This window comes from Melanerpes formicivorus, unplaced genomic scaffold, assembly GCF_026170545.1.
Source record: "Melanerpes formicivorus ecotype bairdi unplaced genomic scaffold, bMelFor1.0.p_v2 SCAF_2, whole genome shotgun sequence".
NCBI classification, from domain to species: domain Eukaryota; kingdom Metazoa; phylum Chordata; class Aves; order Piciformes; family Picidae; genus Melanerpes; species Melanerpes formicivorus.
The window spans coordinates 13,582,649-13,598,427 of record NW_027142354.1 but is presented as its reverse complement, the minus strand read 5'-3'; the positions used below and the strand labels follow the sequence as shown (position 1 = coordinate 13,598,427).

The following is a 15,779-nucleotide window of genomic DNA, read 5'->3' as shown; positions in this document are numbered from 1 at the left end:
ATGGTGATGTCACATTTAGGGCAAAAAGGCGTTCCAAAGAAAATTATCTTGAGACAATTATGTGGTATGGGAAATGTCAGACCAAACACTAGATTCCTGATAAAAAGTAAAGAGCTGGATAAATTGTTATATAATGGGCACAAGTCAAGTGACCCTAGTTATAAGCAGTGCAAACTGCCTGTTAAATGAGCTGCAACAACAAAAGAATTTGACTGGAATTTGTCTGAGTGAGGACTTCCTCTGTGAGAAGAGCTAGGATAAGGAGGTGGAAGAGGTACCAAAAATTGCTTTAGAGCTGCTTTTTCAGTTACATATTTGGTCTAAAAAATGTAAGAATGACTTGCACCTTTTTCAGAGAAGTCCTGTACTCTAGAACAACAATTCCTCAAGGCTTTCACTATATGTAATAACTCCTGTATAGATATCTTGTTGAGCAATAAATGGTCATAAAAGGGATTTTTTGGCCCTCATCTGTGAGTAAAGATACATTTTGGAAAATGAAATTAGGAAAACCATCATAATAGAAGGGACTAGCATTACTGTTGCCCAGGTATGACAAGTTTCTTGGGGAGTTATCTTAAAATAGATTGGAGGTTAAACCAGAAATTCCTCTTCATTTTAGTAGCACCTTTTGCAGTATCTCTGTTGACTTAGGAGTCCAGTTTCTGCTTTCAAAAACTTTCCTGAAAGGTCTGGTGGATTTTAAAATGTCTTTTCAACTTGTAGTGGATGCTAAAATCTAGGCAATACTGACTTGACAGTAGTTCACAAGGATTTATTCCTGATATTTCCTGGTTTTGACTAAATTAAAGATAAAACAGAAAAGGGGTCACAAAGCCTTAATTGCTTAAACTAGTAAATGTGGGGTGGCACCTGTTCCTGCCTGTCTTGTTTTATTCAGTAATACATCTGTTAAACCTTCCAGGAACCAGCTGTTGCATGTGCCCTTCAGACACTACCAGGTGAACTGCTCTGACTGGTTGCTGAAAGTGATGTGTGGCGTAGTGGACATTCGCACTGTCTATGCTTCTCACCAGAAGGCAAAAGCCTGCCTCATCTCTCGCATCGGCTGTGAGCGAGCTGGGGTCCGGTTTCATGTTCGAGGGGTCAGTGATGATGGACACGTGTCTAACTTTGTTGAGACAGAGCAAGTAAGTGGATGTATCCAACAGCTTTGAACAATTCAGTCCACTCTGCTTTAATCAGTGCAACATTTAATTCTTTCCAGCAAGAACTGAAAGAGTTCAGCAGGTCTTTTTTTCCAAGAATATTTAAATTACTATTGCATGAAGCATTTCTTTGTGATCTGTTTTTTTTCTGACTTGCCCATGCACTCAGTTTTCACTAATAGTTTTAATCTCTTTCATGAATCCAAAAGTCTGGCCAGCTGATACTGTAGTGAAATAGTGGGTTTTAAACCACTCGGAGAGCTTTGTGTGTCAATTCAAGCAAAATCAACATGACAGTGTTGATGTAACAGTGGAGTTTCTCAGCTGCATGGAGCTTGCTTGGAATTATCAGTCATGAGCTCCATGTGTTAAACAGGAGAATGTTTTCAAATGTGCTCCATAATAAATGTCACACTTTATATGTTCTACATGCATTCTGAGGTACGTTTTTTCTAAGATTCATCATGTTTCCCATGCTGTAGGATATTGGAGAACTAGTTTGAAAGATTTTCTATATAATAATGGCCTCCACAATAGTTTCTCTATTGTTCATTTTAAGTATCTCTGTTAATGCATACCACCAGGTGTGCTGAACTAGCCATTGAGAATCCTTTGCACTACAATGGCATGACTATATCTACAGTGATGTAAAAGAATTTGTTTAGGGGTGCTGGGGGTGATTTCAGTGAAGACTGGAGTTGGGAGTTGCTTTTTGGCTCGAAAGAAGTCACTTAGAATCATGTAAAATCTTCTGATTCTAAAGATCCATGTTTTCAAGTTAGTTCTGTCTGCCTTACTGGATTGAAATCATCACTTCTTTACACAGTAAGTTTTTCAGCTATAAATTGAAGGTGACTATTAACTTCCTGCCTCACAGTACTTTTACAGACCAGTGAGGACAGCAGTGTAGTGTATGCTGTGCTATGGTGAAGAACTCCTCTCAGCACTCAGATCATTTAGTTAAGAGGAAGCTGCTCAGCAAGGAAGCTGTATTTTGGGTGACAGGTTGGACTTGATGATCTTTGAGGTCTTTTCCAACCTTATGGATTCTATGATTCTATTATTCTATTTGCTGGGAGTCAAATCAGCTTTGTCTGGTGAAGGAAATGGGAAAAAAACCCCATCTTTTCAGTCAGGCAAATTCCAGTGTAAGTCACTTTGGAAGAGAATTTGCTTTATATTCCTTTTTGCTTTGTGGGGGATTCTCTCCAGGGAGAGGTGGTATGACTTGAGAGCTTGATTGACATAGACAAACAAAGTAACAGTCACTTTGGTTTCATTACACATGGTTTAAATTGTTTATTACCTTAATAGTGAACAAAAAGCAGTGGACCCTGAAAAATATGAACTCTTCTGTGCCAGCTGAAATGAGTGATTTGATATTCAAGTCTAATCACCTTTTCCTTTTGGAGTAGAAGTAGTAATTACCAGCAGTCAGAACAACCATACAGAAATAGATGTCTCTATAAGCAGGTTAGATAAATGGGTGGTATCAGTCTTCAAAAAAGGATAAGGATCTGCTCCTAAAATTTGGTTGTTTTCAGTGTCTTCTGGGCAGATCTACATGCCTGTGTATATAATGTAGATGTTTTTTCTTGCATGTATGTGAGTGCTCATGTAGTAGGATTGCTTATGTGACGCTCATAAGGGGGCGCTGGTGAGCCATCTCTCCCTGACACAGTGAATGTACTCTAGAGGTTCTTAAGGTAACTGTGTCATTACTTGTTACAGAAGAATAACAGCTGTGTCACTGTAGTCGCTGCCTGACTGCTGAGGGTGGCATCCCCACACAGAAGCGCCCATACTGTAGCACTGGCATTTCCTCATGGCTCTGTGTAACAGCTCACACTTGGCACCGCTCTTTCCCTTATCCCTCTGTGTGAGGCAGGCAAGCCTTCATGCGCCTGTTTGTTGAAAATCTAGCAATATTTGAGTACTTTCGAAACTACCAAACATCTAAGATGTTGCCTTGTTGCTTTTCTCTAAGATGCTGCCTTGGTAGTGGAGCTTTAACTTCATCTGGTTCTGCCTAAGGACAAACATAGAGCTACCTTAGATTTGATAGTGCTGTGTTGCTCAGCAGAATGCCTGCATGAGTTGCAGACTGGTATTCCTCAGTTTGCTTGTGAGGTTTAATCCCCAAACCATGCTCAAAAGCGTGCAAGCTGTTACATGTGTGACTTTCTGTCCAGTGGTTGGAGGTCTCGTGAAGGATGTGGGCAGCTTCTTGCTCATGTCCCTCCCTTTTCCTGGTTTACTTCCATTTTCAGTAGACTGGCCTGGCAGCTTCCCACATTGTTCAGACTTCCACAAATTCTGCTTGTTGGATGCCAAACTGTCCCCCTGCAGTGTTTGAGGCTCAGTGTCAGCCTCTGAATTCTCTGGAATAATTCTCTTCCTGTGCCTCTATTCCAGAACAACTTCGAGTCAAGTCCAAGATACGTCTGCTTCCTAGAAGGTCTGTCAGGGCATTGGCAGATAAGATAGGTCTACTCACTGAAAAGTGGAATTTTCCCCTGGAGCCTAGGAACAGAAAAAGGGACATATGCCAATTGGTACAGTCTTCTATTTTATTTGAGTGCCTGTTCATGAGCATTAGTGCAAAATGGATAGTGCAAAACTCAGGGTTTGAAGAATATTCTCTTGCTGACATGCAGAGGAAAGAAAATATTGTAAAGGGTTGTCAACTTTCTTGCAGATCAGTCTCACATTTGTGGCACTGCACTTACCAGTTGTCTAATTATAGAAAATACTTCTACTCTCCTGCTCACTAGTTGGGCAAGAAGTATCTCATTCTATTTTATTATATTCCAGGAGTACATTATGTTGCAAATAGTTAGCATGAAAAATAAGATGGCCTTTGCATTCTAACAGAAAACCTGAGGGTTGGCTTCTGGTGGGTGGCAAAACAGTACTTGCTTGCTAATGCTTCCCTTAACTGGGGCTGGGTCAGGCTCTTCACAAGGAATTGCTGTGCTTTGTTCCTGTTCAGCGAGGAAACTGAAGGCTTTTGAGTGTTTTGCAGTTGGCTAAGCATAAGTTCAAGAGTGAAATTGTTATAGAGTGAAAGGCTTGAGTAGGCTGAAAATTATAGCAAGGATTTGTAGCTTTAAAATGTGGTTTTGTTTGGTTTAAAAGGAGCAAAGAAGGTTGCTGTTGCTAGTGGTGATAAACACTAGTTTTAGTAAACTGCCTGTCCTAAGAAAGCAAAGTTGGGCTAACCACTGGGATGCCTGAGATCCAGTTCAGGCTTGCATCCGCTTACCATTAGGAAGGAAGAGCCCTAGAATAAACTCTCTCCTACTTTCATAGTAGACTACTGACTAATCACTTATGAAGTAATATCTTGGCTGAATAACGTTTTGTTTCCATGTGCTGCAGCCTGTACGGTATAGTGGCATGCTGGCTGTGTGCTTTCATCGACAAACAGCACCCTAGGATTCTGAAAATACAGGACTTTCCCCCCCCCTTTGTAGGACTTACTTCTAAGTCTGTTTTTAGAAGAGGGAGAAACAATTAGTCTTATCTCCAGGCAGCTCTTTTATGCATAGATGGTGTGCTTTTGTCTCCCACTGAGTTAGCCTTGTGGCATTTTAGCTCTGCAATGAGTCATTTTTTGTGGGCTCACTTAACTAGTGTGACTCACAGTGTTTGAGGAGAAGGGAGAAAGTTAAATATCTCACTTAAATTTTGCCTTTTTTGCCTTTTTTTTTTTTTTTTTTAAAGGGTACTGGTACATCACATCTATTAGGTCATTTGGTTTGCATCTTGACAAAGGAAAAAGAAGGGGGAAAAATGGTAGGAAACATTTAAAGAAAAACAAAATGTGAAGGGAAGAGAAGAGAGAGCTTTTTTGAAATCCCTCTACTTCCAAATTCACTGCCTTTTTTGTCATGGGATGGTAGCCCTTTCTACCTGCAGCGTTGCAGGTAATCCTCAAGCACTCTTAAAATCAGTCTGTTTCCTAGGGATAGCTTAAATGTTTCCCTTCACCCTTTCTTCCTTCCCTAGTGCTCCCTTAAAACTGAGACTGTAGGGCATTCTTTGAATTCTTTTCTGCTGATAGTGTTGAGAAACAAGCAGTGGTTTCTTTATTTGTTTATGTTCCTGTCGTTGTTTACATTTGAGGTCCTCCCCCAGTAACCCTCCAAAGACTTGTGATAAATTCCTTGTATCTTAGCATGTGACTTAGGAAAACAACTCTGATTTACCAGAGGTAAACTAATATTTTTAGTTGTTTTCCCTTTCATTGAACTGTTCAGTGAAGAAAAAGAAAACCTTAAGAAGTCATTGAAAGGAAGTTCCATGAATATGGATTTCCCTTCCTTTTATTCCAGTTTAAGAAAAGAATGTCAGACATGGATTAATAAAAATGATCACTCTATCACAGTAACTTTGTAGACTGTTGGATAGCTCTTCAGGAGAGGGATGGATGTAATTGTGGTTCATTTATTTTCTGGATCAAGTTTTAGCATGGCCCCAGGTGGGGCAAAGAGGATTATTTTGGCAAGTATATGCTTGGAGCCCACGGTCTGAGCCAGAGAGACTTGTGGAGCGGTATGTTTAAGCCATCTGCTGTCCATGCTTTTTGTGGGTTGTGTGGCAGAGCTGGGGATCCCAGAACAAGCCATGCTTGTATCCATTTCATCATGGCCTGTGTCTCTGTGTGCCCCTTGAGTCTGGAATTAATTTTGCCATTTGAAGCTGTGACTGAATAATTGTTCCCCTCTAATGAAGCTGAGTGGTGGAGATTAGTGAGTAAATTATTTCAGGCGATGAGTACACACAGTGTGCTGGTATTAGAACACCAGTTGGTTGACATAGGTGTTCGCTTCCTGCTCAGAAGCAGTACTGGTTCTTTTCTTTTTCTGTGTCCAGTTCTGGGCCCTTCAGTTTAAGAAAGATGGTGACTTGCTGGAATGTGTCCAGAGAAGGGCAACAAAGTTGGTGAGGGGCTTGGAACACAAGCCCAATGAGGAGAGACTGAGGGAGCTGGGGTTGCTTAGCCTGGAGAGGAGGAGACTCAGGGGTGACCTTATTGCTCTCTACAACTACCTGAAGGGAGGTTGTAGACAGACAGAGGTTGGTCTCTTCTCCCAGGCAACCAGCACCAGAACAAGAGGACACAGTCTCAAGCTGCACCAGGGGAGGTTTAGGCTGGATGTTAGGAAGAAGTTATACGCAGAGAGAGTGATTGTCCATTGGAATGGGCTGCCTGGGGAGGTTGGTGGAGTCACCATCATTGGAGGTGTTCAGGGGAGACTTGATAGGGTGTTTGGTTGCATGGTTTAGTTGATTAGGTGGTGTTGGATAATAGGTTGGACACGATGATCTTGGTCTCTTCCAACTTGGTCTGGTCTATTCTATTCTATTCTATACTAGCTCAGAAGCTTAATACCTGTGCAGGAAGCTTGTGTTACCAGGAAAGGTCCTTGGATGCCATGGGCAAGTTCTGTCCCTGTGCAAGATAAAGGAGAGACTGAGAAACAACCTTTTGAACTGTCAACACTACCATTCTTGATCCTGGAATTGGAGAGAGAGGCCAAGAAAACATCTAGGACAACATAAAGTGAAAGGAAAACGTGGCACATTCTTACGACAGAGATCAGAGAGCAAGCAATCTATTAAGACAAAGAGGCCCTTTACATGCATTAAGTAGCCAGTTGCTTTTATATTGTCTGATGGAAAACTGCAGGAAACATGTTTGAAAATCCATCCAGCTAACTAGATGATTGTTCTATGGACCAGACCGTTTGAGATTAATAAAACAGTCCTCAACTGTTTTGAGGTTTTGATAGGAATGAACATTCCCTGTGGGCAAGCAGACTTTTTGGATCCAAGAGAAAAGATGACTCCACAGTAGTTTTATGAAGACCAAAGACAGATATTTAGCAGTATGCATCAATCCTAATGACAAAACATTGCCCAAAATGTAACTGATTGTTGTTGAACTGAATGTTGTTGAGAGAGTGATGTGATCTTCTTGGATGTATTTCTTCTCTGTGACTTCAGGAAAGCAGAGAACAGGAAAATTCTGGAAATAACTTGCTTTGAGTTTCTTTTCTTCAAGAAATGTTCATCTTCTGTCAGTGTCTTAAAATAGGAAAAAAATATCTTCTAGAGGGCAGGGTAATAAAGTCTCAACTAGAATGACAAAAAAGTGAGTAGACAAATAAGTGCCTGTAGAAAACATGACATTGTGACTAAAATGATTAAGGCTTGGAATAATATGAGAAGTTCTGTACTTACCCATGCATAAATGCTGGAATTGCCTAAGGAAAAAAGTTGGAATATTTTATTTACAAGTGTAATCTTAGCCTGGATATATTATCAGTGATTATTTAAGATTTTAACAAATTGAGTTTCTTACAGTATATACGGGTGTCAAGACTATGTCCATTCCTGAACTTGGAAAGTCTTGTTAGCCTTAGTCTTTCAAGCTGCTTACTTAACAGGTCTGCTGGTAGGAAGGCTGTTGCCACTATTATTGTAAGGTCAAAGTGTAGGAGAAGGGTTGTTTTCAGATAGCTTTGGAATAGCTATGGTTTGCCCTTGAGGTAGGAAAGCATACCTTATCAGTAACTGAGAGAAAGGAAGAGGGAAATGTAGGGGAAGATTTGCCCTTGCTTGAGTTAGAGAAGGCCATGTTTAGTCTTTGACTTAGGAAAGAATGTAAGCATCTTGTAACTGAGAAGAAAGACTTGGCAGAATCTGGTTGCATGTGTTGAAGTACTGTGTTGTTATTTTAACCTATTGTATGCCTTAATTACACACAGGCCAGTAGAAAATAACCAATTAGGATGTGACAAATATACTTTCTGAAAGAGTATATAACTTTGCAGTGTAACTTAATAAATGTCTTTGCCTGGTAACATCTTGGCTGTGCTTGTAGTGGCTCTAGGGTGATTGAACACCAAAACTGTATTACAACATCATGGGGCATATGTAGTCAAGATCAGGGGATGATGTTCCTTGGAGTGATGAATGACTGGCAGATAGAAGCATTGCTGAAATTTAAGGAGGATTTGCACAGTTAAAATGTTTAACAAAATGGTTGCAGTCTCTTTGGGAAGGAATGCCTGGCAGAAAAGGGTGTTATTCTCCCACTCATAAAAAAATACTAGGTCTATTTCCAACTCACTGTCACCTTGGAAGAAACAAATTTTGCATTCATGTGGGTTACAAGAATGAGGTGAGAGAGTTGTGAAAGACCACAGAATTCCTCCAGAGGATAGAATGATGAGCCCTGTAAGTGAAAAGAAAAAGAACCCAAAAAAGCTAATCTGGAGAGCTGTGTTGTGAATGACTCTTGGGAGCCATGCTCCCAGTTCAGAAACCTCATCCAATTTCTAAAAGCTACGTGGTAATATGCATTAAAATGGCAGTATCTTTCCCCTGTCATCATAGAGGGGCTCTGTATTAAATGTCATCCTGACAGAGTACCCCACCAGCTCATCACATCAGGATCTGGACCTCCTGGTTAGGTCACAAGAATGATCCCCAAATACTTTGAAATGTTGTTCAGTTCTCCAAATGGACCATTTAGTATGTCAGAAAACACTTACAATAAGTAATGGGTGAAAAACCACTGAACAGAAAATGTGAGTGATAATGGTAACAAACATCTGTTCACTCTTAGGATGTTGAATCACTAATAAGTGGAAATTTGAGCTTCTATTACTGCAGAAAGGCAGAAGTGTTTGGTCAGTATTTTTCTTCTATATTTGGCATGAAGCTGGCAGGTTATATATTCATGGTCTGTAACTGATTAAACACTTTCCATTTAAACTGTAGCTCAGGAAGATGTTAAAATGCAGATAGTGGAATTACTATAATTGAATCAGTGGGTCTAGAGAATTTGCAGCTGGGACTTATAAAAGAGGTGGCCAAAGAGATGCTTGAGATGTTGATTTTTCAGTTAGTTATGGAAACAGTGGCATTCCTGAAGGTTCTAAAGAGAACTGATCCTCTGTAGCAAGCTTTTTTTCTGTATTCATTATGATTATACTTACTTATCACTAAGGTGGTGGTTGTTGCCAGGTTTTGAAGTGAGCTGGTCCTGACTTTTTTTGCTTATATTCAGGACCTGATCCTCATTTAGCTTGAGTCAGGATAATGCTGGGTCTGTCAGTGAAGCTAGACAAATTTGCTATACCTTAGAATTAGCTCCTCTGGGTCCATGACTGAGTGAAAAGATGATTCAGTGTTTAAAAGTCATTGACTCATCTTGGTGTGGCCTGTCTCAGGGAGGATGTGATGAAGAGGAGGAAGGTGGGCCTACTCACTCCTCCTGTAGTCCAAATGTAGGATAAACTCTGCCAAGCAAAGAAAAGGTGCACCAGTGTGTTGTCATGGTGTTCTGGAGCCATGTCACTCGAAGTGTGAGGCGGCTCTTGCAAAAGAACTTCTCTGATCACTCCCATCTCTTTCAGGGAGTTGTACTAGGATGTGCTTTCAGTTCCTTGATGTGAGGCTAAAAACATCAAAATGTACAGTTGTGCATAGTATCTGGGCTAGCTGGCAATGTAATATTAAGGTTATGTCCCTGATGAAGCCACTTATTCCATCTTAGTGAAATAGGGATAATTGTAAGTGCTCTGCAAAAATGTTGTAAAGATTAGTTATGTAAAACTGCTTACAGAATTATTAAGTAGCCACCTCTCTGGAGTAGCTGTACTTCTTATTTTCACATATGTAGCTCTAAAAATTGTGTATTGGTAGTGATGAAAGGTCAGGATAAATGAAGGCACTTCCCCTGAGCCACCCAGCTAGCACAGCCAGTGGTAAATCCAAAAGCACAAACCATGTTAAAGCTGCAGAGTAACCTATTTTCATATTCTTTTCTATTTTGGGAGCTCCTAGCCAGCTGGTAGCAGTTGTGCTAAATGATATGATGCAGTTAGAGAAGCAGCTACCTGAATGACCTGGATACCATTCCTCCACAGGGCTGCAGAAGTGTCATTGTCATGCATGAGATAACAGAGATGTGTCTCATGTATCCCCCATGGAAACCAGCCAGGATTCCACTGCTAAGTATAGGCTAGGGGAATGAGCTGGGCTTTGCACAGTTGCTCTGTGGTCAGGCTGAATATGAAGATAGTTCCTTTTGTGCTAAGTTACCATATAATGTAACACTTTCCTTGTGGGATGAAGGGGGGCTAAGACACAGCGGGAAATTAGTCTTTGCACTTGGCATAGATTTGATTTTAAATCAGTTTGTTAGCAGTGATTCTAAGTACAAATACTGAGTGAGAGTTTGAAGTCTGACTAGGGAAGCAAATGGAGAATTTGGAGCCTCTTGCTGTAAGCCTCCTGGAAAAGAAGTAGATCACATGCTGTTCACTGAGTCTCAGAATGGGAGTGGCAAAGCTGCTAGCTTCACCAAGATTTATTTGAACACTGACAAGGCACAACATGCAGTGAAATAAGAAATAGTAAATAAAGCAAGAGATAAGCTTATCCCACACCTGACATTACCCATCATCAGTCACAAGGAGCGGTGACATTTTGCACAGTTAAATTCTGTGAGAGAGACAGAGGGAGAATGTATGAGTGGTCTTCCTAACTGTCTCCACGAGTAGATCAAATCTGTCTTCATTGTGGATGAAAGATTCCTATCTTCTGGCCAGCGGTGGTGTTTTAAATTTTCCCTAATTTCTGGTGAGTAGTGAATTGAATCTGCTGTGAGTACATGAAAGCAAATACATTGTGCTTTGTTACACTGCCTGTGAGACTATGGAAAAGTTGCTGAGCAGTAAGTGGATACAGGGAGATACATGGTTTACTGTTTTTACACTTTGAGTTCAGTGTCTTAAACTGTCACCTGATGAAGGAGTCACAGACTGGTAGGTTTAACTGCAGAACTCCTTCCTTTTATTTTATTTTTGCAGACAATTTACTTGGATGATGATGTCTCCTCCTTTGTGCAGATCAGAGGTTCTGTTCCACTATTTTGGGAGCAGTCAAGGCTTCAGGTAAAACAAATAATCAAAAAGCCTACCTTACTTATCTCTCTTTGTACTCGTTATTTAGAACTTACATAAAAGTTGGAGTTTTAAAACTAAGCTGCAAAGCTCATTCTGTGAAAATGTTGATCCATTTCATGTTAGTTTTACCTTGTAGGAATTTTTGTGTGTTAAGATAAACAGAACTAAACCAGGTAAATGGCTATAGTCAACTTAAGTTTAACACTTTTGTGTGCCTCTACAGGGAACTATTTGCAAGAGACTGCATCCTAAGATGACACAGCAATATCTTTGTAACATTTTCAAAATTATTTGGAATAAATTTTCCTTCTGAAATGCTCAGTTGGCTGGATGATATTGTTCTCCACAATAAAATTGAACTATCTAGGGATATCAGGAGCTCTATAGGAGCACATTATCGTGAAACAAAACCTAATGTCTGGATGGTGCGTTGACTAGATTTTGGTCCAAAGGGTGATGATGATATAATCTGATCCTTCTGCAAGGCAGATGTATAAGGTTTCATCAGGAGATGATTGCATCAAGCCTAGTGTGTTACACATGGTTTGTGACGTACAGTTTATGTACAGTTGCAAGCCCAAGTAGAATCATGCTAGCCCTCTTTGCATTCCCATAACAAACAGGTAAGCAACTGGAATGAAAATGCACATATATTAGTAGAGAGAATACATAATACAACTTTTAAAAGATACCTATAATATTATTTTATGCTTTTAAATGATTAAATCTAGCACCTGGGTGCCATTCAGAACTACTGGATTTAGCATAAAAGGAAGAGGAATAAAGGATCTGTGTTGTCTGTTAGCACCATCCAGTGCAACGCTTGCTTCTTTTCATAAAGCAGATCTGCCAACATGGTAGTGCAAGCGTCCGGCCCATGGCACAGCTGTATCTAGCACTGTTGTTCTGTGTGCTATAAAGCCATTGAGCTTTCCCCCAAGGCTAGTGGGGGCACCTCTAGTTAAACAGAATTTTCAGCTCTTTTGCAGGAACACAGCTTGCTTTTTTTGCCTGATCCCAATTAGGCTATAAATCTTCATGTTCCTGACTGCTCGTAACTCTCAGTCCTTGAATGTGAGTGTGTTAGAAAGAATGGCAGAAACCAACCTCATGAAAAACAAAGGAACATGATGAAGTACAGGAAACTATGAACAATCCTATAAATAATTAACAGTGTAGTTTTTGAGAAGGCAAGAAGCCCTCTGAGTACTGTAATAACAGTAGCTAGCATTTCATCCTTCATATTTTCAAAGGACTCTTCTGATACTTTTTATTTTCTGTAAATAATGAAAGATGAAAGAACTCAGGAAACACAACCCATGGAACTGGCATAACTGCAGCCTTTTCTGCCTAGAGTAGGAAGAAATTTAGGCACAGCATGCTCATGTGAGGCAATGTGAGATGTTTGCCAGAGGAAGCAGGCAAATGGATTCATTTGGCCATAAAAAAATGTGTAGGTATCCCTTTGTTTAATGATAATCGTGCTTGCACTTATAATTGCAAATGTTGTTGTCTAATAAAGGCTGTAACTTTTGGATTAAGGATATTAGGTATGTGGGTATGTAAGGTCTCTTAGGTGTCTGGTGCTGTTCAAGAGGTGTTTTTCTCTGAAGGAAAAAGGGAGACATCTAGTGATTTAGGACTCTGCCAGTTTAATAAGCTATTTCTCTGCTTCCTTTTCTTCCAATTTTTTATTTTAGGTGGGCTCTCGTCATCTGAGGCTCAACAGAGGTCTGGAGGCCAACGCTCCTGCCTTTGACAGGTAAGCTTCATTCCACTTCAGCAGTAACACAGAAGGCTGGCATTTAACCAAGATTCCACAGCATTATGTAGCCAAACCTCCAGGTACTGTGGATCATTCAGTGTGTTTATACTTGAGGTACACAGAAGACATGGTCTTTACCGCTGTAACCCAGGTAATTAAAATGTCAATATTTCTTCCACTCCATTCTGGATTTGGTTTTCTTCTCATTGTTCTACCACTGTACAGGAATAAGTGTCCTATGCTATGATGTGTTTTTCTACCTTACTCAAAGACTGGTTTGTAAACCTCTTTAAACCATTAAGGCTGCTTGTAAGCTGGAACCTAAAAAAAGCCATGCATTAGCTTGGGTTTTTTGAACATCTGACTATGAATTGCTATACTTCAAATACAAACTCCCCTGGACAGGGGAGCATTGTCTAAAAAGGAGATTAGAATTAACCAGGTTGGATGAATTGGGCCTGTGGGAAACTTCCAATATGTCAAGTCCCAGGTCGTTTGATTAATTTCAGTTTTAGTTTGTTTTTGGCAGATCAGAGTTTGTGTAAATTTTGCTTAAGACCTCTCAGTTTCTTGATTTCATTCACTGCAACTGTTACAAACATGACATTGGTGATTGTTAGTAGTTTTGCAGCACTGAGGACCCCAAACAGGGATTAGAATCTGAAAGGATTGTGCACCATAGCAGTCCTGCCCTGAAGAGTCTTGGTGTACATTAATTCTCCAAGATTTTTAAGGGTTTTAAATCATAATTCAAATGCCCTTGAAACCCATCTTGTGCCATGATAACTTGCTCTGCCATGTGTCCCTAAAACCCCACTTTAGAAGTTTGCATTCCACAGCAGAGATAACTTACGTCAGAAAAAAACTTAACTCAGCATCCTTCTGTGCTGCCCAGCAAACTGAAGAGTACCTCAGCAAGGAACAGCTCTGTGAAACCATTTAGCTCAGAATCTTTTCTCTCTAACCCTGATGCAACTGTGAATAGCATTCTTTTAAGAAATATAAGTGCTATTCCTTCTTTCTCTTGTGTACAGTAAAACATTTAGGCTAAAAGAAGATAGGGATCCTTTTGCAAAAGACAGTCCTCTGGCAATGGGCAAGTAAAAGTGACTTATATGGAAAAAAGACACTGAAACTTAGCAGTCAGCTGCAGCTTTTCTGAGAGTGTTAGAGTGCTATAGCCTATTACATTTAGCCATCTGATGAGTTAATGTGTTGGGAAAGCACTGTGAGAAGTGAATGGTAGCTTTGTTGGTGGATCTTTTTCATACCCTGTCCTTGAGAAAACCTTGGGGAGCTCTGCTTACAGAACTCAAGCAGGTGATATGAGCTTCAGCACTTTTGTTGTAAGGAAGCAACACTGGCAGAGAAGTAGGATCTTGATGCTGGAATCTGAGAGGTGCAAATGTATGGGAAGAGTTGGCATGCAGAATCAGGAATATAAATAGCACCAGAAAATATAGTTAGCCATGTTTCTTGAGGGCCATGCTTATAACTTTCTCTTTCTTTTTCTCCCCCCCCCGCCTCCCCACTGTGGGTTTCTGTGTGGCTTATTTCTAGTTACAGCCAGAAGATGTATGCTTGATGTTTTTCTGACACTTGGTCATTGCATGTTGCTGTGCAGCTTTTAAGAGCCTTTAATGTGCAAGTGCTTATTTTGTTTTTTCTTGTCTATTTCTACTCAGCTACAGTAAGTACATGATGGAAGATAGCTTTAAGATCTAGTTGTTTCTTGATGAGCCAGCACAGCTCCTGTAGTGAGCACATGCCAACTTAAAAAACTTTATTGAAGGGAGAATGGGTGCCCTCTGCATGTGGCTAAAAGCTCTTGACTTGAAAGTCCCTGAATGTCAGGCTTTGAGAGGTTGGGGATATATGCAAGAACCCCCTTGCTTTATACTTGTCCTATTTTGTGTTGTTCCTGATGAATTGGGCCAGTCCACTTGGAAAAGAGGACCTTTGTTCTGATCTAGTGCAGCAGTTTCTGCTTCATTTGTGGTAGCTCAGGGATGTTTCAACCCTGTCTTAAGACTTACATGTGTTTGTGCTTCCCTGGCCTTGGCCCTAGAGGCGTAGGACCACCTGCTGCTGTTCACTCTTTGTAGCCCCAGTCCTGCAAGATGCTAGGTGATTCCTGTTGATGTGTAATATGTTTTCCTCTCTTCTTGTCTTTCCTATGTAGTTCCCAGGCTGACAGCCAAGGGGTGGGAGCATACAAAGGGCAATATTAAAGCTAACAGTGACATAAAAGATCTGGGGCTTTCTCTTAAGGAAAGAACATGCTTTTTTCTTTAATTTCAATACAAAACACTGTCTGTTAATTGCATACTTTCACCATTTGGACTTTAATAATTCATTGCAAGGAAACTGAGGAAGATGTCTGCAGCTGCTGTGGCTGAAACTTTACACTGGATGGAATGGAACAACCAATGTATTTTGAAAAAGGTATCAAGCAACATGACATGGTTTTATTTAGTACCTATTATGGTTACTTTTGCAGGCATATGATGCTTCTGAAAGAGCAATATGGAAAGCAAGTGATTGTTAACCTGTTGGGAAGCAGAGGAGGGGAGGAGGTGCTCAACAGAGCTTTTAAGGTAGGAGCAATATTTTATTTCTTTTATCTGCTGATTTCCCCTGAGCCTTCAAGTTCTTCTGTTTCCCTTCTGGCCCACTAGGTGATGAATAGTATATCTAAAGAAATTATGTTATCTCTTTACTAGATGTTATGTACTGAGAGATGGATGCCTTGTAGTATCATGGCTTAATTTCCAGCACTGCCTTCCTGCTTATTTTTGCAGAGTTTAGTGCACATTCTCTTTAAACTGACTTTAAAAAAATTTTGCCTTAATTTCTAAG

The 15,779-nt window shown here is 40.3% G+C and overlaps 1 protein-coding gene across 1 annotated transcript in view; it reads left to right on the top strand.

The window, feature by feature from the left end:
- The window catches only part of SYNJ2 (synaptojanin 2), a 70,645-nt gene that overhangs the window by 23,012 nt on the left and 31,854 nt on the right, over window positions 1–15,779 (top strand). The window contains exons 4-7 of the mRNA XM_068151252.1: window positions 926–1,151; window positions 11,060–11,143; window positions 12,856–12,917; window positions 15,421–15,517. Coding sequence (XP_068007353.1) covers window positions 926–1,151; window positions 11,060–11,143; window positions 12,856–12,917; window positions 15,421–15,517 — 469 coding nt within the window. The remainder of the gene's footprint in view (window positions 1–925; window positions 1,152–11,059; window positions 11,144–12,855; window positions 12,918–15,420; window positions 15,518–15,779) is intronic.